This window comes from Chelon labrosus (assembly GCF_963514085.1).
Source record: "Chelon labrosus genome assembly, chromosome: 22".
NCBI classification, from domain to species: domain Eukaryota; kingdom Metazoa; phylum Chordata; class Actinopteri; order Mugiliformes; family Mugilidae; genus Chelon; species Chelon labrosus.
In genome coordinates this window covers 5,751,444-5,777,330 of record NC_140355.1, presented here as the reverse complement: position 1 = coordinate 5,777,330, position 25,887 = coordinate 5,751,444, and the positions used below count along the sequence as shown (strand labels likewise).

The 25,887-nt window shown below is 40.3% G+C and overlaps 1 protein-coding gene across 1 annotated transcript in view; it reads left to right on the top strand.

Moving 5' to 3' along the window:
• Positions 1 to 25,887, top strand: part of vav2 (vav 2 guanine nucleotide exchange factor) — a 203,568-nt gene that overhangs the window by 163,076 nt on the left and 14,605 nt on the right. The window contains exons 5-17 of the mRNA XM_084572672.1: positions 1,654 to 1,759; positions 4,481 to 4,579; positions 5,890 to 5,958; positions 7,549 to 7,649; positions 15,848 to 15,947; positions 17,694 to 17,789; positions 22,043 to 22,111; positions 22,319 to 22,405; positions 23,973 to 24,061; positions 24,142 to 24,274; positions 24,670 to 24,684; positions 25,000 to 25,109; positions 25,305 to 25,406. Of these exons, the coding sequence (XP_084428798.1) occupies positions 1,654 to 1,759; positions 4,481 to 4,579; positions 5,890 to 5,958; positions 7,549 to 7,649; positions 15,848 to 15,947; positions 17,694 to 17,789; positions 22,043 to 22,111; positions 22,319 to 22,405; positions 23,973 to 24,061; positions 24,142 to 24,274; positions 24,670 to 24,684; positions 25,000 to 25,109; positions 25,305 to 25,406 (1,176 nt within the window). The remainder of the gene's footprint in view (positions 1 to 1,653; positions 1,760 to 4,480; positions 4,580 to 5,889; positions 5,959 to 7,548; positions 7,650 to 15,847; positions 15,948 to 17,693; positions 17,790 to 22,042; positions 22,112 to 22,318; positions 22,406 to 23,972; positions 24,062 to 24,141; positions 24,275 to 24,669; positions 24,685 to 24,999; positions 25,110 to 25,304; positions 25,407 to 25,887) is intronic.

The window sequence follows — 25,887 nt, the reverse complement described above, 5'->3', positions numbered from 1 at the left end:
GCCCACACAGACTCCTCGACCGTGTTCTCTCTGGAGAAGCTGCTCTGCTTAGATGTTTTCATAGGTCATATTCAAATGACTGCACCAGACCTCCCTCGTATAATACTACCTCTATGGAATCAGAACAAAAATTAAGCGCGGCATCTGCTTTCCCAGTACCTCCCTATCATGCAACACAACCATCTCTGTGGAGGGAGGAGAGTTCAGAGAGGAGACACTGATGGGACATCCTCATATGACCGCCATCCTCCCACACAGCCTTGTCAGCATTCAGCATGAGCCGCTTTTACGTAATGAAGGAAGAAGAAGCGCAGTTCTGAGGGTGAACCAAGCCACCTCAATTAAAACTTCAAACAACCCCCGCATGAGAATTATGGAAAAGCTGAATATTTGATTGAGGGCAGTTCTGTCTTCTCTCATTTGTTTCAATCTGTATTCAAACACACAGTGAAGTAAGGAATATTTTTCGCTTTAGCGGAAGATGTAGAAGGTCACACGTCACAGTGGAGAAAGTATGACAACGATCAACAGCAGTGTTTTAGACCTGTGTACCCAAATCTAGTTTTAGAATATCCATGAATTATTAAGGTATATGACAAACCCTCCAAAGTAGCCCTTTTTGTTGATCGTAAAATGAAATCATAAATTTCTCTTCAGAATTTGGATTGGTGAAAGGACACAGGCAGGTTTCTGTGATGGGATCATACCAGAGTAGAAACTCGCATCTAATAAGAGAAATCCTCACTTGTCCCTGCTCAGGCAGGTCAGAGTACAAAACAGCATCTCTTGAGCTGGTAGGTATTAGTGGCTCGCTCAAGGACATTTAAATAGACCGGAAGCTTGCTGAGCTTGAACTGTAGTTCTCCTGTTCTGAATATGCAGGTGTAGCAGAGATTGGGATCACTACTAAAAGGAGGCGGCAGACTCATTTGCATGCCATTGTCACAAAAGTGTGTCACCAATGCAGTCCTCTTATCTACATTGCCATAAACCAGAGCCGCCACACTGGTTAATATACTTGCTGAGATGAGCACCTGAAACCTCACAAAACCACAGGAGTCAAAGCTCAATCAAAGTGGAACACATACAGTAGTTACATAACTTTAGAATCAGTGTTGGGTAAGGATATATTTTATGTAACACAAGCTGTAGAACGTCACCTCCCAGCCATGAACATTTTAACCCAGGATGGTAAGGACTGACACGAAGAGGAGCCAATCAAATGGCATATAGCAGCCTTTTACAAAACAGGGGGAGATAGAGTGTGAGCTTCAACAGCGTATGGATCTTTCCCAGAAGATGCTCCTCTCCACAGTAACTGCCTGTGCTCTGCTGGCTGCTTGTCTAATTAAAGGTCAGTTAGCTAGCTGGGTGCCAAAGCAACATAAACACATTAAAGGGAAATGCCACTTAATAAAAGAACAGTGAACATAGAGTTCAGTGTCCCCTTCCCTGGATCATCAATGTCACTATTCAGGCAGGCCCTGTGTGAGGTAATCACACTGATTTGACTCCTTAATGCCTTTCAGCTGTCGAAGGAGTTTAAAGTGGACACGAGAGCCAGTTTGGCAGAATTAAATGATTCATCTTTGATTTACAGTTGTGGTTTGGTACAGCCTCTTATCTTATGTCTGCGCCTGTGTTTTTCCCCAGTGAACATGACTTGGGTGAAGACGACATCTACGACTGCGTGCCGTGTGAGGACGATGGAGACGACATCTATGAGGACATCATTAAGGTGGAAGTACGACAACCCATGGTGAGAGCTTTGTGACGCCATCTCATGTCTGGTGACAGTGTAATACTGAACTGTGCTGACAGTGTGCAAGAATTGCCATTTGCATGGTCTGCTATATATATCTTAATTGTAGCTAAATAATGTGTCATTAACTAATAGTACTAGAAAAACGCCTCACCTTTAACTAACATTAATCTGTGTTCTGTGTTTGCCGCTCAGCTGCATGCCTTTATATCTTTAAACACACACAGACAATAGATGTATCTTTCATGATGAATTTGACTTCTTACTTGCTTTGCCTTTCTCATGCTGCAGATCAGATACATGCAGGTGAGTGCTGCTGTGTTTGTGACTCACACCACACTGTCACCAAGCTACCTCTACCACTTCATTTAAAATAAACCTATATGACCTGCCAGTTAGGTTAGTGATGCTAGCATGAGGGCAAAGGAGACCCCATCTGGTTCAAAGTCTGACTCAGGCTTTGTGACTTCAGCTCTGTGACTGCAGTGTTAACTGACGTCAGCCAACACCACCAGCTGCCACATTAAAGCATGAGACAAATAAACATTGTCCTACTGGCTTTGAGCCCCGCTTGTCTGATTGGTTGATTACATGCTGGATTAAGGCCCTGGACTAGACTTGTATTTCTACATCGTTCTCTCCAGTTTTTGTGTTATTAACACAGGTCTTACAGCCAAATTTGTTGCAGATGGCTTCTGTTCATATCATTGCTGCAGCACAGAGAATATATATAGAAGCGTCTTTATGTGTGCCCTTTTTTTCATGGTCATTAGGGTGACTTTTTTACAGCATACAGTTCTCTCAAAGAAGCATTTGCTGTACATAGATACACGTTTATATATGGGGACTTGTTCAGACACCAGGCCTCATGAGAAATGCCTATGTAGGTCCATATCTTCACCCTATCTTCCCCCGCCTCCGCACAGAATTTCTATTTCCATAGTTCTCACTGAACAACCTTGAAATCATATGCATGCATATACATGTCTTGTTAAACCAGCTGGCTCACACATACAGCGACCCACAAAAAGTCATTGGCCCTGTTCACACTTGGTATTAACATGCGTCGTCAGTGACTACTTGTGATCCATTCAAATAAACACAGTCACTTGGGCCAGAGTAAAACATTCTTCAAACAGCTGCTGTCTCAAAACTGTGGATTGCTACTCGTTTCAGAACCATGAACAGTGCTGTTTAATAGCAACATGAAACAGAAACTGGACCATACATGAGCAGTGGTTAAGTAACCACATTCTGATACTGTTAAATAATTTCACATTTTAATTCATTCTTGTTTAAATGCATTTATTAGTTTAGTGAGTTAACAGCCATAGATACACCAGATATAATTAATGCTCTCCCTGATCATGAATAGACCCTCGCTGCTTTTGCCTTTCCTGCCAGTCCCTGATTTGAATTGGAAAGTGAATGAAGCATTACTCTGCTTATGTAAGAGGACGTCATCTGAATAGATGGTTCGTCAAAGTGTCCACAACACATTGTGCATTCACACTGCTTAAAGATTCAGGTCACAAGCATTCCAGACCAGCTCCAAATGTTGTCTTCAGTGCATTTGGGTGCATTCACAGCTCTGCTTAAAGCTGTACACTTGTGATCACATCACCCGAAATGTGTGTTAATATAGGGTCCGACTACAGTTACTAACTTACACGCCTCTCTAGCTTTTCAAAGTCAATATCATCACCACCTCATTTTACCCTTAACTATGCCATCAACTGCAGGTACGTTGACCAACTGTGCGTGAATTTCCCTATTCAGCTGAAGTTGATTTCAAAAGTGTGTTCTGGATAATCAGACACATTTTTAATTGTAGCATAATCAAACCTGAAGGACAACACTGTGCTTGTCGTCTGGGACATATTTTACCGCACAATTGGAGTTAACCTCCTTAACTACACATCGCTATATCTTATTCCTGAACAACACACAAGCAGTTTTTGATTGTATTTTTCCTTCTTCAGCAGCTATTAGTTTCTATTTAATAGTGTAAAAATCAATCAGCAAAGACCACAGAAAGGAAAGATAATAATGAGTAGATTATTCTGGTGAAACAAAATGAAGCTGACTCTTGAAACCTGCTTAAGTTGTCAACATCATTCAGTCTGCATTAATGTGTCAGTGTTATGATTGCATGGTAAAGCAGTTTAGTGTACAGTGACTGGAAGTGATTGGACTGGAAGGCTGCATTGCATTACCTCATGCAGATAATGCAACTCGATGGATGTGATGGATCGCACCACTCAAGTAAATTTCACAAGAGTGCTAATAGATTTCCATACGGTTTGGAAGAAATTAAATACAATGGACAACTGTGTAATATATGACATAGATTAAATTCTGTAGAACATGAAGGCACATGTTGCAAAATGATTAGCTGTGATGTAGAGTATGGATGTAATTTGCAGTAAATTATCTTAAATCTGTGGTACGGTTGTTTCATTTTCCAAACCATTTTCTGTCTACATGACTCCTTTATATATGTGTATACATATATATGAATGCATTTCTAACTGCTTCACACTAAGAAACTATTATTTATTTGTATATTTAAAATTATTTTGGTAAATGGCAAATATGAAATGGTAGTAAAAAAAAAATTAAGACATAGGACCATGTTATAGATACTGAGCTTCTCACTAGCCCAGAATCATTCTATCTGATTGTCCTGACTCATAACGTTTCTTATTTCCACTGTAGAAAATGGGAATGACTGAGGATGACAAGAGAAACTGCTGCTTAGTAGAGATCCAGGAAACTGAAGCCAAGTACTACAAGACTTTAGAGGACATTGAGAAGGTGGGTTCCACAAATATATATTCTGGTCGATAAGTGTGTTTTCATCCCAGCACAAGCATGCAATGTCAGAGTTTCCTTTTTCTTCTTTGTTGGAGTGTCAGACCTGTGGGCCGGGTCACAGCATGGAAATGCCAGCAATCGGCAGATTTGTCGGGGAGCCCAAATGTCACCATATGATCAATATAGTTATTATTGGCACAGACCCCACGGGAGACACTGCTCCCTGTGGCTTTAAGTGCACATCATAGGTGCCAAGGCAAATCTACAATACATATTGGAGACGTTACCAGAATCAGACTGTACTTATCACATGTTAAATTGCATCTTCTGCTGTATGATTGAGATGAGAATTTGACATTATTTTCTTAACAAATAATTATTTTATATGTGACCATTGCATAAATGTAACCATAACAGGAATACAAGAATATTTGATGTTTATTGATTCATTTGGCACTCTTTGCATGTTGAGTCCACTGGTGTAGACATGAGATTCAGGACAGGACATGATCTGTATGACAGCAGGAGGATCATGTGCATCTGACTGTATGCATCCATGTTTGTCTAGGAGTATATCAAAGACTTTACTGAGATTACTACTGTGCTGTTTTGCTGGGGAAAGTAATGTGATTAGTCTCAAAACTGTTGCCAACAAATGCATGCAAGGTCAATCAGTTTCCATGTAAAACAACCGGCTCTGTGTACTTTAACAATCATAAACTCACACATGCACACAAAAACACAACTTCCAGCCCTCTCGGTGTAATCGTGCACCATTGTTGAGATCGGCGCTGCCAACACATCAGTTTCCACGTTGACAGATTTCATTCGCGATTTGATGGAGCGCCGCAAATCATCTGCTGCACTAATTTCATTAAACTAAATGTGCATCCTGTGTTTCCCACATCGGACCGACGCAGGTCTAAATGAGAATAAATAACCCTCTCATGATCAGAGGACTCATAAAGCTTAATTGAGTTGGGGTTAATAAAGTCTGTCATCTCTTCGTTGCGTCTTAGTTCATCTATTTGTTATCATTATGATGATGAAATGTGACAGCCATAAAGCAGCATTGGAGAAATAACCTCTCTAAGCAGCATACACAACAGCTGTATGTGTTTAAGGCACACTCAGAAAATCGATATCACGCTTCAAGATGGCGGCAAGATTTAATTTCAGGCTGTAACTCTTTGTTACTGCAGTTAGCTCTGGCATGAAAAACATCCCAGTTATAGTATTTACTTGTTCAGAGTTTATGGATATTTGCAATTTAACAAAGCAAAATCATTTGTCTCCCCTTTGTCTTGAAGAATTACATGATCCCACTGAAGCAAGTCTTGAGTCCACAGGACATGGAGGCTATCTTTGTCAATCTGGAGGTGAGTAACAGCTCATGCAGACAAAACGATGTCTATGCAGCATGCCTGGATGTGTCTCACACCATGTGAATAATTCAATATGTGTATGGATGGCTGGATGAATGACACGATGTGTTGTTTATATGTACTGTATATTAGTGGTGTAAAAGTATGCAAAATCCATGGTTCAATATGCACTGATATTCTGGTGTCATGGCTCAGTATTTTTATGACAGCAGCAGCAGTAAACACAAGAGTTGGTTTCTTTCTATTCCTGTTGGAGAAAAGTGTCTCATATTCAATAATTCTTGATGTAAATCTTTTATTTTATTTTTAAGAGCATGGCCATTAGCCTTATAGACAATGTACTACTAATTCTTCAGTGTTTCTTTTATTTACTTAGAAATCACAACATCCAAATAGTGGATGTTATGTCTATTGGATGGTCTTTAAACCTTGATTTTTATATGATGTTAGAGTAACTACAGTTGTATGTAAATACCATTACACATATACCTGTCAGGCATAACATTCTGACCACCTTCCTAATACTGTGCCTCCAAACCTTTTCTGACTCATCAGAGAATGGACACGGGCCTTCTGAGGGTGTCCTGTGGTGTCTGGTAACAGAATATTGTTAGTGGGGACCTTTGGGTCCTATGGGTTGAGGGGAGGGACCTCTGTGGATCATCCCAAGAACACCTTGTGCTGTTCTTCATGTTTTTTTAGTTGTTCCTAAACCATTGCTGTGTGTGTGTCTGTGTCAGGCTGCATCCTGCTGGGGATGGCTGCTGCCATCAAGGAGTGTCATTGCTATGGGGTGGGGGTGTCTGGTCTGGTCTAGGTGGGTGGTACATGTAACAACAAGTTACATCCACATTAATGCCAGGTCCAAAGTTTCCCAGCAGAACAGTGAGTTGTCACAAGATAGTCAATGTTATTTACTTCACCTGTCAGTGGTTTTAATGTTGTGATTGACTGGTGTATGTCTACGGTCCCTCAGTCCCTTTTCTTTTTTGTGCTCTAGTGAAGAAAAATCACACCTATGGTTGTCTGTGTTTGTCGTCACCTTTGCGATATCCAAGGTGGTGAACCTAGGTTACACCAGTAACTCTTTCTGCCATAGGCTCTGTTATACTGTTAGTTGCTGGAGGCTGCTCTAGTTTTGAAAGATTATTTGCCCAGATTCTCGCATTATTAACAACGGTACTGTATTACTTGTTAACCATTCTTAAAAATTACGCTTAATGGCTTAGAGGCAACATACGGAGAGTGGGGAGTATTGAGAAACTTTCAAGGCAGCCTTATTTCTACAAGCAGCATTTAGTGTTCAACAATCTGTCCTCAACAAGCTTTCATTTTTTTAGTTGCACATATTCCAAGCTGTATTTGTTGATGCAGGCACCCCTCTGAAGTTGCATAGTGAAAGCAACATTGTGCACTGAATTTTTTAAAATGATAACATACTGTTGCACACCTAATGTACCGTTTGTCCAGAAAAATGAATATCAGCAGTTTTATTAGTATTATCAGATTTTAACTGTGTATGAATTAGGAGGAGGAAATGTTAAGGATGGACAGAGTCTCATTTTTGTTGTGATGTATTCTCAGGACGTCATCCGAGTCCACTTTAACCTGCTGCGAGCCATCGACCTGAACATGGTCAGTGGAGGAAGTGGCCTGGGGAAGATCTTTCTAGACTTCAAGGAAAGGTTGGTATCCAGAAATTGATATGTGCATAGTGTTTTTTATTTATTTTTTTGCTCTACACAGAGAGTTAAAATCGACTTATAGTTTTAAGGGTAGAGGCATTTTTCCACCAACCTTTCAAATTCAGGAGGCTGCGATCAGGTTGAGGATTAGTGAAGGGATTAGTCTTCAACAAATAAGTTAATTAAAAAAGAAACATGGCAATGGAAATAGCTGAGAGAGCATGTAACCAATTGTGCACCGTCCGACCAAAACCATCAGAGTATATACGCTCAAGATTGCATCAGCCTCTCAGTTATATTCCTTTACATTTTCCTTACCTCATAATAAGTATTGTTTCTAAACCTGATCGCAGCCTGGAGTTTATTCTACTTCTAAAATGTAGCATATTTTGTCTGTAATAATATGATTGTGGCAAAACTCCTCAATTGCAGAGAGTAATACACATTGCATATCAACCTACTGTATTTAGAGCGACCAGATCTGTTCTGCTTCACCAAACAGATTTAATAATCCTAGTGCACAGTCAAATAGTTTCACTTAAAGTGGTATTTCATGACGCATGGCAGAAAATATTACAGAAATGACTAGTCCGGAAAAACAAATGGAGAAAGCCGAGGGTTTTCTCTCAGATGATCTCCACCTTGTCCAGCTGCAGAGCAACATGTGAATCATTTCCATCTCTGAGGGGAGCAGTGATTTGCCTCCCTGCTGCGCTAAGTGTGACTGCTTCATAGGTAATGGTAATGATGGTGATGATAGGTTCTTGCCTCGGTCATGCTTCCATACACGTCTACGGCTATGCAGCTCTCCTCGAGTAATAAAGCTATTACTGCAAGAGTGATTTGCACACTTCACTGCATGTGTGTATGAGCTTGTTCTTGCATACATAAGTGTATATAATATTATATTCCTGTGTACAGTGATCCTGATAGCACACATATTGTTTCCCCCTCCCCCTAATGCTTCCAACCTGAAACGTTCAGTATTTTCTTTGGGCAACGTCAGTTTGCATAGGTAATAGGTTCGTTGCAGGCCTCTTCCTTAAGCCTGGAGGGCCATGTAACACAAAGTAGGTGTGACACAAGAGACTTCATTCCTACTAATATACACAGGCAGGCATATACTCTCCCCCTCTGTCTCAACGCACGCAAACACACTACTGTATCTCCTTCCTTGTTAAGCTCATCTGATTCTGTGATCTGATTGAGCAATAGTTGGAAGTTTTCATTTGCACGCAATCCCAGATATGGTTCAGATGTGGTTCCGCCTGCCGCATGAGAAGTTAGAGGATGCACATGGAGAGGCAGGAACAGGGAAAATACTGGTATGTCCATTTGTCATTTGAGTGTTTTTCTGAGGATAATCCTTTTCTTTTTTTCTTTTTTTTTAAAAAGAAATAAAAGATATTAAACACATCATCAACCAAGCCCAGAAGAAAACAGAACTTTATGGTTTGTGATGGTTGAACATCTAATTTCTGAAATATGGGCAGTAATATGCTAGTCTCTAGTCTCCAGTATTCTTTCCACAAGGTTTTGGACATGGCTGCTGGGATTTGTTACATTCAGCCACTAAAGTATTAGTAGGTTTGCCACTGATGTAAGACGATAAGGCCTGGCTCACAGTTGGTATTACGGTTTAACCCCAAATTGTTGTTGGGGTAAGGGCTCCGCTGTGAAGGCCAGTCAAGTTCTTTCACACCAAACAGTAAACATTTCTTTATGACCTTGGCTTTGACAGGAGAATTGACACATTGAAACAAGACTCAGACCTGGAAGCGCATTTGAATAAAATTGAATTATATACTAGAACATCAAGATTCCTTTACATTCAGTCCAATGCTACCTGATTGTTTCACATGGATTGTAAACCTTTAAGCTCTGACAGAAATATCTAACATTTACCTTCTATTCATAAACAAATTAGCTGATGACATACTGTTAGTTGTTGCCGTCTATCTTTACTGACATTCGCCAAAATGTGATGCAGGGTTATTTTAAGAAATCAGTTCATTAGATTTGCAGATTTGTGTGCGTCACATGCTTTCGCTGTCTGCATGTGATTGACATGTATACCGGTCTCATAATGAGCCACCGGGGTGTCTTGTCTCTCTGCGGCAATAAACAACAGTGACCAGGGGATTTGGAATCACACAGCAACGCTCTCATCAGGCATATCTCCAATTTTCCTGAGGACCTGGCTTGGTATAATTAATTTAGTTATCTATGCTTGTAAGTCCGTGTGACCTTTACAACAATGTGCTTGTATCTTTTTTCCTCTCACGTTGGCGCAAGAGATGAAAAGGTTTTTTTGTATTTGTCATCGAACTGAATGCCACGCTGAAAATGTCAGCGGTTTATCTTCTCGATTCTTAAACAGCCAGACCCGGGCTGAATGGGAAAGTGCACTCAGAGGAAGCTCTATGAACTAAATGGGCATCTAAGTGCCCTCTTGTTGATATACTCATTTGCAACATTCCCCAACTCATTTCCTCAGTAATCTGGCTCCCTGATATCTATGCGGTGCTCTAATCATGGCTGCACTATGAGCCTCTTTAGTGGGGGTCTTTGCTCCGTGTTCTCCTCCATTTGCTGTGTGCTGGATATGTTGAGTGGAGGTGAGGGGGTCCCAATGCCATGTGTCAGAGAATATTAGCTGGCTCCACAGCCTGTCACTTCTGGTTTGCTGGTAGACTTCCACACTCGGCTTGCAGGGCTCCATGAGTGTGTGGGTGAAGGCCCAGGGCACGGTTACTCAAAATTGCATTTTCCATGAAATAACATGCACGACAGCATCCTCATTATGGAGGAGGCCAGCACAGCGGGGCAATATCGCCGCTGGAAAGAACAGAAACATAAAGTTTTTAGTGCACCGGCAAACTCAACCCAAAGGAGAACTGCCTTAAACATCTCTGTTGGGTAGAGGTTGCTGCTTTCTCCTTTTTCCTTGTACACATGTGCAAACTAATTTTCCCAGTTGGACTGCTGTAGGTTTTCTAATGGCACTAGGGGAAGCTTGCCAATTGGCCATACTAGGACTGAAACATGTCCACTTTTATTATTATTATTTGGCCAGCTAACTGTTCAAACTTTCTGGTTCAGTGACAAAGAGAAATTTGTCTTTGTTCTCTCCTTGAACATATAATCCCCTCTGCGCTAATAATGTTTAAATTTGGGGGCTTTTGTGCCTTTTTTGGATAGATCGGTAAAAAGAGAAAGGAAATTATGGGTGAGAGAGAGAGATGGGGATGGCATGCAGGAAATAGCACAGGCTGGACTCCAGCCTGCACCACTGCATTGAGGACTCTTTGCACAAATGCATATAAAAGCCTTAAAACCTAGATGCAGTTCTGCTGTAGCAAATATGCAGCTTTGGTTGTTATAGAATAGACTGATATGGACTGCCCAAAGATACGCTGTTCATTTAGAAGTTATTACCTTTTCATTCCATGCATGCACAATACAACACAGACTGTATATTTCGATTAATGAAGCAGAAATGCAAAATAATAACCTGGGAGTCAGTTGTTACCCCTCACAGCGATGTGTACAGGCATAGCATCAAGAAAAGAGTGTACCTATCACTGTGTCACGGACTAATTACGTCTGAGTGGGTGGCAGGAGAGGATGCATGCCGCAGTGTGCATGTGTGTCATTAGCACCTTTGTCCCACTGCTTGTCTTAAAGAAGGGGACAAAGCCTCTGACTGCTATAGATGAAAGGCTGTTATTAAATGTGTTCTTGTTTCCACACTGCGTGGCATCTTTATTTTTGCCCAGTTGTGTGATTTAGTGATCTTGGGTGTGATATTTTGATGCTAGAAAGAGATGTGTTCTCCCCTTTTGATGCATTTGCTCTTCAAAATACTGTATTATTTCCCATGCCGGCAGCATTTTACTACTTCCGATAAGATTTACAGTATATGATCAAATGCAACTAAATAATTGACTCATCCTCTTTTTTTTTTTTTTTTTTTTTTAGTTAATTCAGTTTAATTAATGTTTTAAATCTGTATAATTAGATTTTTTTGTCACTAGATGAACCCCACACTAAGCTGAAGTTCAGATGCTTAATATATTGGGGATGGATCGAATTTATGTTCACTGAGGGGAACATCTCTTTGAGTACATTTTCCATACTAAGGCCATGCACTGATAAATATAAATGAGCATCCAAACAAGCTCGAGTTCAAAGCTGATTTTTATTTTTTTTTTTTTGATGCGTCATGTCAATAATAGCTCCTTCATTCAAGTTTTCTAATAATTTCTAGTAATTGCCATTCATCACAGGAACACTTGAAACACTCACTCTTACCACATTCACAGCAGAAGCTCGAGCCTTTTGCAGTCTTCTCGTGGAACAGCTTCATAAAGAAAACCTTCGTGTCACATTGTGTCCTGATAACTTACTATCGGATTTGTGTCTATGGCATGTGCAGCTACAGTGCCCTCCATAATTATTGGCACCCCTGGTTAATATGTGTTAAAAGCCTTAAAATAAATTCAATTTTTATTGTAGAAACATACTCTCACACTGAAAATTGTAGAAAAATGTAACCTTCAACTCAAGTGAATTTTTAAGGGGGGGAAAAAAACCCCTGACTAAGAAATAATTATTCTTCATAAAATCACCTGTTCCACAATTATTGGCACCCCTAACAATTCCTAGGAAATACATGTAATTAAAGTATTTCTGTCATTTCTACAGTAGTTTACAAAGTTGATCAGAGTATGTAGGAACATTTAATTAGTAATAAGAAACATCCTGTTTCCCTGGGGTATAAATATGACGTGACACAGAGGCCATTTCTCTTCAACATGGGAAAGACAAAGGAACACACCGTTCAAGTAAGGCAGATGTGTGTCGACCTTCACAAGTCAGGCAATGGCTACAAGAAAATAGCCACTCGCCTACACCTGCCCATATCTACGGTCAGAGGAATCGTTAAGAAGTTTAAAACAACTGGAACAGTGGTAAACAAGCCTGGAAGAGGACGCAAGTTTATTTTGCCACCACGCACAGTGAGGAGGATGGTAAGAGAAATAAAAAAATCTCCAAAGCTCACTGTTACAGAATTGCATCAAATGGTTGCATCTTGGGGTCACAAAGTCTCCAAAACAACCATCAGGCGCTATCTACATGCCAACAAGTTGTTTGGGAGGCATGCACGGAAAAAACCTTTTCTCACTCAAAATCATAAGCGCAAACGTCTGGAGTTCGCTAAGCGGTACTGGGCCTTCAACTGGGACCGTGTGCTTTGGTCAGATGAGACAAAGATAGAGCTTTTTGGCAACAAACACTCTAAGTGGGTCTGGCGTAACAAAAAAGATGAGTATGCAGAAAAGAACCTCATGCCCACTGTGAAGTATGGGGGAGGATCGGTGATGCTGTGGGCCTGTTTCTCTGCTAAAGGCCCTGGGAACCTTGTTAGGGTGCATGGCATCATGAATGCTTTGAAATACCAGGACATTTTAAATCAAAATCTGGTGGCCTCTGCCCGAAAGCTGAAGATGGGTCGTCACTGGGTCTTTCAGCAAGATAATGACCCTAAACATATGGCCAAATCTACACAGAAATGGTTCACCAGACACCGAATCAAGCTCCTCCCATGGCCATCTCAGTCCCCAGACCTCAACCCCATTGAAAACCTGTGGGGTGAGCTGAAGAGGAAAGTGCAGAGGAGAGGACCCAGGTCGCTGGATGATTTAGAGAGATTGTGCAAAGAGGAATGGTCGAAGATCCCTCTTTCTGCTTTCTCCAATCTTGTGAAACATTATAGGAGAAGATTAGGTGCTGTTTTGTTGGCAAAAGGGGGTTGTACAAAGTATTAACATCAGGGGTGCTAATAATTGTGGCACACATGATTTGATGTAAAATAATTATTTCTTAATGTGGGATTTTTTTCCTTCTGAATAAATGCACTTGAATTGAAGGTTGGATTTTACTCTTTTTTTCATTGTGGTCCCCTTATTATTTATAAAAAAATGAATTTATTAGAAGCTAAAGAACACATCTTAATCAGGGGTGCCAATAATTATGGAGGGCACTGTATATCATCGCAACACTGCACAGTCCGCCTGCTGTCTTATAATTGATCAAGGCCGCCATTAATCTCAATCACTTTGTTATCCTGGAGGAGTGGGAGCTGAGGGCAGCTGTCGCTCTGAGTGTGGATCAAGTCTTAATCAGGGCCTTGTTAGCCCAGGGCCAGTTTAACTAGAGCAGGAGTCTAACTGCAGGGGGGCCTTACTCAAAACTCTGCCTTCTCTCCAGTGAAACTCCAGTGAATCTCCAGTGATCATCTCTGTTAGATCTCTGTGGAGCAGAGGATGATGATCTGATGAATGGCTCAGACAGAAGCGCTGCTTTTAAGAAGGAGGTTTTGGCTCAGTCTTCCACCTCTGGCAAAACATGATGCTGAGTCACAGTTTCACAGGCTTGACATTTTAGAAACAATGCAAGACTAGAATTATTCATTTAAAGCAATCCCTATGTATTATTAATGGAGGTTCTCAAGTTTGCACTTAAGTGTTTTGGGAGCAGCATGTTCAAGATGTGGAATTATTTTAGAATCTATTTACAGTCAAATGATATTAAATCTTATTTGACATGATAGTAAATTATCAATTGATGACTATTTGTCATTATTTAGAATTAAACTATTTATTTTTCATGTTAAAACCTGGCAACATGCAAGCAAAAAATTGCGATTAATATTACTATACCTCCTCTGACTACTATGAATTGTTTCTAATTCTAAAACTTATTGGGAGGGATTTTGTCTGTATTCTGTTCTCTTTGTATTGTCTATGCCGTGTTATTTTTGTTTCGTTTAAGAAGATGATTTTGTGGGTCCATGCAGAGTTTAATTTATCAATACAACCATGTCAAAAATAACTAGTCTTGTGTAAAACTATTGAAATTAAGCACATCATATGAGTCTCCACTAGTGTCCAACTGGTGGAAAAAGCGTCCAGCTCCTGTTTGCACCACTGCTCCTTCCAGCTTGGTCTGTTTGCAGTGCTGCTCTTGCCCACATTACGGATCTATCAGAGGCTTCGCAAGACTTCAGCGTGCCAGCTCTCCGCGCCGCCTCACCGAGCTCAAGATTCAGATTAAGAGAGGGCTGTGCCAACTCTACCAGGGGGGTGGTGGTTTAGCTCACTACCAGCCTTGCCAATGCCCTACTTTGACTCAGTGAGTGAGCGAGAGGAATGTGTGCCACGTGCAGTGGCATCCTCCAGGCAAGATGACTTTGAACTCCCTCCCAGCTGCAAGCACAGATCTGTGTCAGTGTCCCATTGTAATGTCTAATGAACGCAGCTCTCATATCCTCGCTCAAAATGAAGAGATTTTTTCCCTTCACATGCTGATAAGAGGAACTCTGCAAAGCGACTGAGATAAAGCGCCGTCTTTCATTAGTGCTCTGTGATTACAGCCTATTGGTGAGAGGATGCTGCCCTTCCAAATATTGCCCCAGGATCCGAATATATTCCAAATGATAATACAAGTATTCACATATTCATTTATCTGCCCCCTGTAGTGCCAAATGACTCTTCCACTGACCTCTCAAATTGTGTTATTAATCTTCAAATTAATGTGGGGTACATGGCCCAAAGGCTCTAAGACTAAGTTCACAGCTAATTGTAGACACAGACTCATTTCTTTATATGTATTGGTGCAAATTATATTATATATCTTCAACATTTTAGGTGTTAAGGAGAACCTTAAGTCCTTATTAAGCCTTATTTTAGATTTTTAACCATACACCGAGCTTTGCAAAGGTTTTATCAGCCCTCATGGACAAGTTAAAGTATCAAAATCACAATCTAAACTGCAGATTTCTCCTAAGTGCCATTAAAGTTTTATGATTTGGAACTGCGGTTGCAGTGGACCTGTAGGGAGTGAATATAGTTATCAGTTTAAAAATGAAGAAGTTGTACAGCAGCAAACCAAACATTTCTACACTTCCTTTTCAATGTAATTTCATTTGAGCAAGTTTGGTGTCATATAAACCCTTTAAAGAATGACTGAAGGTATGTTGTACAATACATATCTCATTTGTCCCTTTGGGACAAACATCTACAACTAATTCTACAGTTTACTTACTTTAATTTATCATTGCCCCATTAAATTCCTAAAGGATGATGAGCTGTGAAAGTGTATTGACATTAATGGTTTATTTTTCCCCTTCCCAGGTTGCTGATCTATGGTCAGTACTGCAGCCACATGGAGAATGCCCAGAAGACACTGGATGAGCTAATAGCAACAAGAGAGGATGTCAAGATTAAAGTAGAGGTAATGTCCTTGCTGCTCTAGTAGTGGTGAAATGTGCACTAAACCCACTGATGTTTTTTAGGCTGAAATGAAAATAAGTGCAGGTAGGGTTCTATACATGTGACAAATTCCAGGAAAATATTTGATATGTAACATTTAAAGAGATAACCTGGAGTTCAGGTTAAGTCTTGTTATAATTCGCTGGAAAATATCACGTGTCAGTCCACCATGCTAGTATGAAATTTATAATATTCACAAGTGCTTATTGACTGTGCAGCACCTGAATGAAACATAATGCCACCATCATGTCCAGACAAGGTTTAATATGGTAATGCTGTTTCTAGTGATTTATCTACCGCATTTACAAACATGAGAGTAGAAACATATGATGCAGCTATGCTAAACATATACTTCACAATCTGACATCTTCCCTTACAAAATCAATACCTAGTCTAACTACAGTTCAGTAAATGATAATATTGGATAAATAACAATGTGAAACAGCTAGTGAGTAAAAACAGAGCTTGTGCTCTAATTGGTCAGCATCAGTGGCCTGAGCAGGAATCAGCCATGTATGTCCAAGTCCAGTGCTGCTGAGGGGGAGATGCATGGGGAGGGAGGCACATAAAAAATGATGTGCGCCTCCCAGTGCAGGAGTCGTCAACATTTTTAATTGTTGCCCAGGAAGTGACAAACTCTAAAACACCATTAGGAATAACTAAGAATGACTTTGTGTCAGTTTAGATTATGCTATACCGGTCATTTATACTCCAAGACATATTGAAATACTTAAACATAGAATTTGTTTGCATGCAGACTTCAAGTAAATTCACAAACAAGGCCCAGATTCGTCGCTGTAATGCACCAGCTGTGATGAAACCAGAGAGGCAAATAATCTAATTTGCAAATATGCCTTCAGAGCTTATAATATTTTGTTTAACTGAACAAGACTGAACATGACCTCAACATGAGGGTATTCTTTAAAACAGGCCAACTCATGTCAGTGGGTGTCATCTTGTTTGTCCTGTTAAATCTGTAATGCATGATTTAATGATGATTTAAATCTGGGTGAATTTCACAATCAGTTTCTGTTGTGAGTCCTCCCTCATTGCGCACGGCCATTATTGTCTGATCTCCTACAAAACAGGACTCCTTAGAGGAGCCTGAACTCGTAGCAAAAGGGTAACACCCTCGGGTAATAGCGGGATTAAGGCACATCAGCAGTTAGCATGGGCAGAGAAATGGCTCTGGGATCCGTTGACAAAAAAATTGGGTGATTACAGCCCGAGTAGCTGGCACTGAGATTCTCTCTCTCAAAATAGAAGAGCTTTATAGCAGGGCAAATCAGCATCTCACTGTCTCTATAGAAGACCTTGTTTGCAAAGAGGGATAAGCTGTCCCTGTTACTGCACAGTTGTACAAACTGACTAAAGAAACACCTACACAATCCTTATAGGATGATGATAACAAAAGACAGTTTCTTATGGTGCCATTGCAGAAATGTATTCATTAGTCAGAGGAATTTCTCAGTCAGCATGCAGTGGAATTGTGTTGCAAATGCCTGGCACGGACAGAGCTTATGTGCCCCGCAAGAATAAACTGGCCTCGTTGTTGTTAATGGAATGCCTCATGAATGTGTGGAAGCAACGGCAGCAATGCAACAATGAATTATTAAATAACGGATGAATGCTTGTTAGTAGCAAATGTACAATGCAGCATTATGCAATGTGTAATGACCGCCCTGCTGTTTGTGTCATCTTTCACCAGGAATGTACAATGAAAGTGCAAGAAGGGAAGTTCAAGCTGCAGGATCTCCTGGTGGTTCCAATGCAGAGGGTACTGAAGTATCATCTACTACTGAAGGTAGGAGGCATCTAAAACCTACAGTATGGTCATTTTTACACTATAATCCTAATTGTTACAATGTACTTTGAGACCATCATTTCCCTTTAGGGCATACTGAGTTCATCTCTAAGTGCTCTGCAGCTCTTTGAATGTCTATGGCTCGATACGTGTCATGTCTGAAAGAAGCAAAGTCTTCTTCTCTTTGATGGTTAAAGCAGATGGAAATCATCATACTTCATTTTCCATCTTTTACATATCAAACACTCGCCCCCTGTAGGCTTGAAAGATGCCTCTGAAAAGTCTGTATCTTTGTGGAAAGACGGCAGTGACAGACCGGTTGAATTAACACCAGTTCCAATGAATCAGAACAATATCCTGGTTTCACTGTTTCTCTAGTTTTCCTCTCCACTTCACAGGCTCCTTGTGACCCCAAACTACAGCTCCTTCTGTGCCTTGACAGATGCAGCATGTTATGGAGGGTCACATTGACAAATGTAGGAAAGTTACGATGAAAATCCATGTATTGAAAAGTCTGTCTTGAAACAGCAGATTCCTTTTCAAACACAGACACAGTTACTTTTTTGAAAGGAGATAAATGCCACAGATCTCTATACGTATGTGTAAAATATCTGTAAAAATGTAGACAGTGTTTCCTTGGTGAGTTACAGTGAACAGTGGCTAACTTCGTTTACTAAAGCATCATATTAAGGCCTAGAAACAGCATACCCGCATCAAAGTATCAAGGGCAACAAAGGCTGTCTGTGACGTTGTGTCACGTCACCTGTGTCTGGACCAAAGAGTTGCGCTCACCACGTATGTTCAGTGACTGCGTGAATGTACCACCATGGTATCTCTCTGTACCAGCAGGTGATAGTAGTCAGTATTCTTCATTCAAAAGGGAAAACTGTAAGACCTTAGCCTGGTGTATCCAGACTCAACTCTAGTCAGAATATGGATTTGGATTTCATTATGGGGTGTGTTTCAACCAGTACGGAGAAAGAAATACCTCTACACGCAAGTGGATATTCCTACATCCAATTAGAGCCATTTTGCTCCAAAAAAAATTCAACTCAACTTCCCTCATATGCCTTGTATGATTATGCTACTGTCACTCTTCTGTCCAACACCACATAAAACACACCAAAATGATTTTACTGGCCGTTAGATGGGATTTTGCCAGAGCATAATAAATGCCCCACAGAGCAACTCTAGACCAACTTTCTCCAACAAACATTTTGTAGGTGGGGGAAAATTTGTGTTGGCTTCCAGGAAGTGAGTAACATTATGACCACTTGCCGAATATTGTGTAGTGTGCCTCCAAAACAGCTGTGAATCATCAGATAGGATAGGACATGGGCCTTCTGAGGGTGTCCTATGGTGTCTGGCAACAGAATGTTGTTAGTAGGGGGCTTTGGGCCAGGTCCAAAAGTTTCCCAGCAGAGCATTGTATTGTCACAAAATGGCCAGTGTTATTCACTTAGCCTGTCAGTGGTTCAGTGGTTTTAATGTTGTGGCTGGTTGATGTGTAAACCATTGTACAAGTCAGGCTGTTCAGTTGGTCTAAAGTTCGTCAGTCTTTGCGTGTCTTTGCATATTGGTATGTGCATATGCTGTGTGTGCACCCTCCTGACTTTCTTATCTGCTTATTTTTGTCACTTGCATTTCTCTTCAATCAGCTGAAAATTGAGTCTGTGACAATGGTTCAGATAATGTTTATACGATTTCAGCTTCTGAAATAATATATGTAATGTAATATATTTTTTCATTTGTTGTGTATGTCAGGTTGTATTAGCTGTTGGGAAGAAATCATATTCTACTTGTAGCTCATTATTTCTCCTAATATGCAAATGTATTTAAACAAAATATGTGTTTGACAGTGCAGCCAATGTTTTACCCTGAAGCTCTGCTCCCAGTGTTCATGAAACAGGCTGGCCACTGCACGGTTCCCCATGATTAATTGACTTTGGATCTCAATTATGGATGAGTGTGTGAGTTTATGAAGCGGTAGGTAATGCGCATGGGTGGAGGTGAGTGTTTGCGTCAGGTGCATACCTCCACCAAGAGAGTGCTGCAACTTCTCTATTAGTTTGAATCGAACTCCTGCAGGAGTCACAGTGAGCCACTGGGGTCAAATCAACCGTGAACTAATCAGATTAAACTCACCCCATTTCACCGCTTCCCACAGCTTTGCAGTAAAACACTGCTGGATGCTGTGGCCTTAGGGCATGTCACATTGACAAGTCCTGTTTGTAGATGTGTGTCCAATCATGCCTAAGGGCACATCCTCACTTGATGTTGTATCGATATCATCGCAGGGGTGCTTCCCTATTTGCTGACAGTGTGCATAGCTCTTTTCATTTTTTATGTGATGTAGCTGCACTCTAAATAAAGTGAATTTAACACAGTCATCTTGGAAATAATTCCCCCCAGGCAGGTTTTGAATATTTGATGAATGTGCAGTGTTTTTTATTCGTTCATGTTGTAATCACAAAGTACCTTTGATCTTAAGCTGTATATATAACAGTCTGAATTGATGCCTTTTCAGTTCTGAAAAGATTTGCAGCAAGGTCACCTGGATGAAATTGGTGGAAGTGAAGGGCAGCTGAAGTTCTTTTCTCTTTGCTGCGTTGGTATGCTGTTGGGAAGCTAGTGAAGGACAATGGCTTCATGCTAGCAGGAACGGGAAGTGTGGTGCAGGGCAGACATTAGGATTTGTAATGCCAGGAAAACCACATTAATGAATTCTACATTCCTTATGGGTGTTCCTGCTGCAAAGTCCTGGTATTGCACATTGTTTTGTAACTGCACGTGTGGTTTTGTGCCTTCCAAATTTGTTAAAATGGGGAGAATATTTCAGGAAAAAAGTTAATACACTACACAGTGTGCCAAAAGTTTGGTGAGCAGATGGTGTCAGGCTGTGCTGCCATGCACGCCATGAAATGTGACGCCATTCCCTAGCTCCGACCTTACTTAGTCAACACAATCCTCTACAGTAGATAACGTTCTCTTTTATGTTCAGGAGCTAACAGTTTGCAAACCGGTAGGGTTAGGGTTACTGATATCCTGAACTCATTTAATTCTGATTCACAAGGTCCTGATTAGTTTTGGTTCAATATCAATTCCTTTTGAGATATATCAGTTTCAACACAACGTCGCTGAGTTGCAGGTGAACTATTGGTCAAGTTCTTGTTGAAGGTGTTCTGTTGTCACCGGTTAAAAATGTATGTTACATATCTGGAATCCTATGCTTACAACCATGCTAAGGCAAGCTGCACCAAAAAAAGGGAATATTTTATTGGCAAAACACGCACACATGTGACTGGTTGACATTTATGTGTGACTGGACATGGTGAAATGTGTCATTGAGGCCAAGTCAACTCTGAATTGTCGCGTGTCATGGCTGTCATGTGATGGCAAAGGTTAGGTGTCGGTCTGTAGCTTCATGTCGCCGGCTCCTTTTAAAAAATGACTGGTAGCATGATGCTTTTTCCAAGGCAGTCTGAACAGTGTTGAAGAAGACATCTGCCTTAGTGATAACAGAGGTTGTTACTTTTTAGTTTTGGACAGAACTATTAGATTCACAATCTGAAACATTAATGCACAGCAATATGTACTTCACACAAGAAATCCAGTCTTCTGGCAGTCTTATTATTGAACATGTGTCATTGTGAAGATTAGTTGCATTTTCTGTCTTGTGAGATCTCTGAGACCACTACATTGGTGGTAAAAATTGCATTGCTCAGAAAATGATCAGATTATCCAAAATAATGACAGATCATTTTTTCTCTCTAACACTATTAAATATTTGTTAGAAGTTGTTTTTCCTATTCTCACAGCTCCACTACATTACTTCATAAATCACTCTAATAAGCCGGTGGAGGAGACAGGAGGCAGACAGCCACAGATCAAAACAGTGTAACATATTTGTTATTGATTGGCTATGAGGAGGACACAATGATTAGCAGGGAACAACACGTTTACCGTTATCTTGTTACTTTAAAGAACAGCCAGACCTGGAGGCTGGCTAGCAACCTCTCCAGCTTCCTTGGCTCTTCTGTTTCTGTGCGTGTTGCACCATCTCATTCTCTGCATCAGTGTCACATATGTAATCACACTAAAGACCAACTATACATCTCTCTCAGCAAACCACTCTCCCTATCAGAGCGTTCAGTGTTTCCATTTCAATGAGTTGTATTTTCCACAGAGGAGGATTTAGTCTCAAAGTAAAATTACATTTTTGAACAAAATAATATAATAATCTTCTTCTGCAGGAACTTCTGAGTCACTCAACCGACCGACCCGAGAGACAACAACTCAAAGAGGCTCTGGAGGCTATGCAGGTTTGTGTTATACGCGTTTGTAAAGACGTGTTCATGAGTGCACTTTCACAAAGTATTACATAAGGGTGCCACAATGCCCTAAGCCGAAGCTGTAAAATTGTTTCATCCACCCACTGTTGCTCCAAGTACTGTATATATACCTTGATATGACAGATGTCAGAAAGATTTTCACTCCAAGGCTGAATGAACTCTCGCCTTGTCTTTCAGGACCTGGCCATGTACATCAACGAAGTCAAGAGGGACAATGAGACACTGAAAAAAATCAGCGAATTCCAAAGTTCAATAGAAAATCTTGTAAGTATTCTGAACTCCTCCTCCGCCATCTATTTTTCATCTAATAGAAAATGCCAAGGTTGTTTGACTTGACAGTGGGTTTCTTAATCATCTTCTTTTCATCACAAGGGACTCTACATGAAAATGCCTTAAATTACACAGTTAGAACAAACCTGGTTATTTAATGTGAGACGTTTTTATACTGTATTTTGACCTGCATTATTTTATTGGTTTGAATTGGAGGTTGGAAAAAGGTCCTGTCTGGTATTTCCTTTGACTTGCAAAAGCAATAAATCTCATCTCATAATGTTGCTGACAGAGAGACCACATCCACACACCCTATTATTAATGTATTAATAATAAGAAGGCCATTTATTAATGAGGTCTTCTTTCTTGACAGCTTTGATACCACTATAATAGAAAACCGTCTGATATACAGTACTTTAAGTATGAAGCTGTTTAGCTTTACTTAGCACAAATGTTGCTGATAGCTAGCTAGCCTTGCTCTGTTAAAGGTTTTGAAAAATCTAATAACTAGCACCTCTAAACCTCACCATTGAACACTTACAACCTATGGTTACTTTAACTGGCCTTTTTTACCATTTGAGCAGACCTAGACTAGCTTTTTATGGTAAGCTAACCAGCTGTTAGCTGAAGGCTCAGATCAAACAGACAGACATCTAAAGGCTGCCCATTTACACAGAGGTCAACACCAGAGGCCTTTTTTTTCAGAAGTGTTTAACAGTTCATACCATAGACTGGATAGCCTTTTTATTCAATGCTTTCCTACACCATATCAAGACCTGGTGCCTACAACGTGAATTGATCAATTGCTGACATTTAGGTTTGTCATGCTAGTACTGTGGCAGCTAATGTAGCCTTGAGCCACTAGCCTGAAGCAGAGATACTACATGGGTTTCAAAAGCTCACTCCCTTCTGTCTCCACATGAATCAGTTACTATAGTACTTGAAAAAAATATATCTATAATATATCTTTGTATAGAAAAAACTAATACAGCGTTACCAGACTGTTTTTTTCACTATGTTCAGTCTATGTTCAGTCACTGAGCATGACACCCGGTCTTAGAATCATCCACATTTTCTTTTTTCTGATGAAAACACTTGATATGATATTGCATCCACTCATGATCCTCAGCTATGATAATGCAGTCAATAAAACGTTTATTTTTTCACAACATGAACACCAGAATTTATGGTTTCGAACTAATGTTTACTTCTCATAATATCTCTACCAGCACCCCCTCACTTTTCTCTTTCTCTGATTTGTTCACTTTTATCTGGCTCTGTTTCCTCCTCTCTTCTTCTGTTGGTCCCTGCTGTGGTGCCATGTGCCACAGATTCCTGAGGAGCACAATGAATGTGTTATTAATATTTTATACAAGCCCTGTATGAGACTTTGGAATAGATTTGGATCAGTGGGACCGAGATGTAACTAAACAGGCAGTGAATAGTTTGAGTTGTCATTTTTCATATCTCCAAAAGTACCTGAATTATATATGGTTTCACATTAGGCTTAGAAGTTGTCAAAAGCAGTGGATTAATGCTGTGTGTGACTTTGTAACCTAAGCAGCAGGTGAAGCTGGAAGAGTACGGGAGGCCAAAGATAGACGGAGAGCTGAAGGTGTGCTCCATAGTCAACCGAACCAAACAGGACCGGTGAGTCCAAAATGAAAATAGATCAAACATGACATTTTACCACTGCAAAATAATCACTGATTATGTGTGTATGTCTTCAGGTATATATTCCTGTTTGATAAAGTGGTCATTGTCTGCAAGAGGAAAGGCTATAGCTATGAGCTCAAAGAGATTATTGAACTGCAGCTTTATAAAATGTCAGATGACCCTATGAACAACAGAGACATGAAAAAGGTAAGAAAACCATCCTTTAGTGTGAATCTCTACAGATCAGAAGCAATTCTGACATGGGGAAATTTTTGCTTTGGTAGCCTCGCTAGCCCAGATGATGAAACGGCTTGTTTAATCATTACAAATGTTGCCCTTGAGCTGAAGGAGCTTGTTGATGGTAATTTCAGATATGAAAATTATGCGTAATGCATTGACGTGTCAAATGTGCATTGTGCCCGTCCATGCTTGAAAGATCATGTAAATGCAATGAAGGTCATTTAGGATTCATGAAAACGTAGTGCGGCGCATTGCTCCACTGATCTAACATGGCTTTTTGTTTTGAATCTGCATGAGTCCGTCCATGTTTGCATGTGTAACTGGGTCTTTCTCTGGTGTCTTTCTTTTTGCATGCTTACCAGTCAAGTGGAAAAATGGTAAGCTCAAGTGACCCCTTAATTTTACTCATCTTCTCAAGGTGGCCTATTTTTGGCAGTGGTGTGTTTTTGGGTGTCATGCGGTGATTGCACATGTACATATCTGCTCTGTGACTGGCTCTTTAGCTCTTGCTCAGATGCACCGCTAAAGCATGTGGATCATCTTTTAGTTGTGTATTAAATTAGATCATATTTGCAGCATTAAATATGTTTTAATTAAATGTACTGGTAACACGTTCTGTTTGGCCTCTCTCTCTCCTGACATTGCCATCCACTCATCCCTGTACCATCTGGTCACTCACTTTTTCTCCCCAGTGGTCTTATGGTTTCTACCTGATCCACCTACAAGGGAAGCAGGGCTTCCAGTTTTTTTGTAAAACTGAGGAGACTAAAAGGAAGTGGATGGAGCAGTTTGATATGGCCATGTGAGTACAATTTGAATTAAGATAGGAGTGTATTTTTTTCTTAGCTAACATTAATATTTTTATGTGAAGACTTCTGTAGTTTCTGTGATCACATTACTGACGTCACTCAACTTCATTGGCATTCAAACAAAATGTTACTAGCTGTCTTGTCAAATCAGTTCATTCAATTCCTAGTTTTTCCATTTATTTGTCCAGGTCCAACATCAAGCCAGAGAGAGCCACGGCCAATCAGCACAACTTCCAAATGCACACATTTGATAAGAACACCAACTGTCGAGCCTGCAAAATGCTCTTGAGGTAATGATCCTGATATGATGCTGATGCAGTGCCTTCAGATTCTTACATTAATAATGCAGTGAGTACATCCTCTTCCAGACAGTCCAATAGCTATTCAGTATCAGTATTCAGAACTAACAGAGATACGTCTGTGTTATTTGAATAGTATGAACAGACGATCTTTGTGACATGGAGAAAAAGACACTCCATGGTTGTGTAAATACAAATAAATATTCTTCTCTGAAAATGAATTAAAGGAAAAGTTATACACTCTATATACACTTTATTTCCTTTCTTGCTGGGAGTTAGGTGAGAAGAATGACACTCAAGCTGTAGAATAAATATGAAGCCGCCACTAGCAACTAGCTAAGTTAGCTTTGCATGTGTTTATTAGCTTTTTATGTCAAGAGTTAGATGAGAAGAATGACACCCCACTTGCGCCTGTATGCTAAACATGAAGCTCCTGTTGGCAATTAGCTAAATTAGCTTTGTACCAAAACTA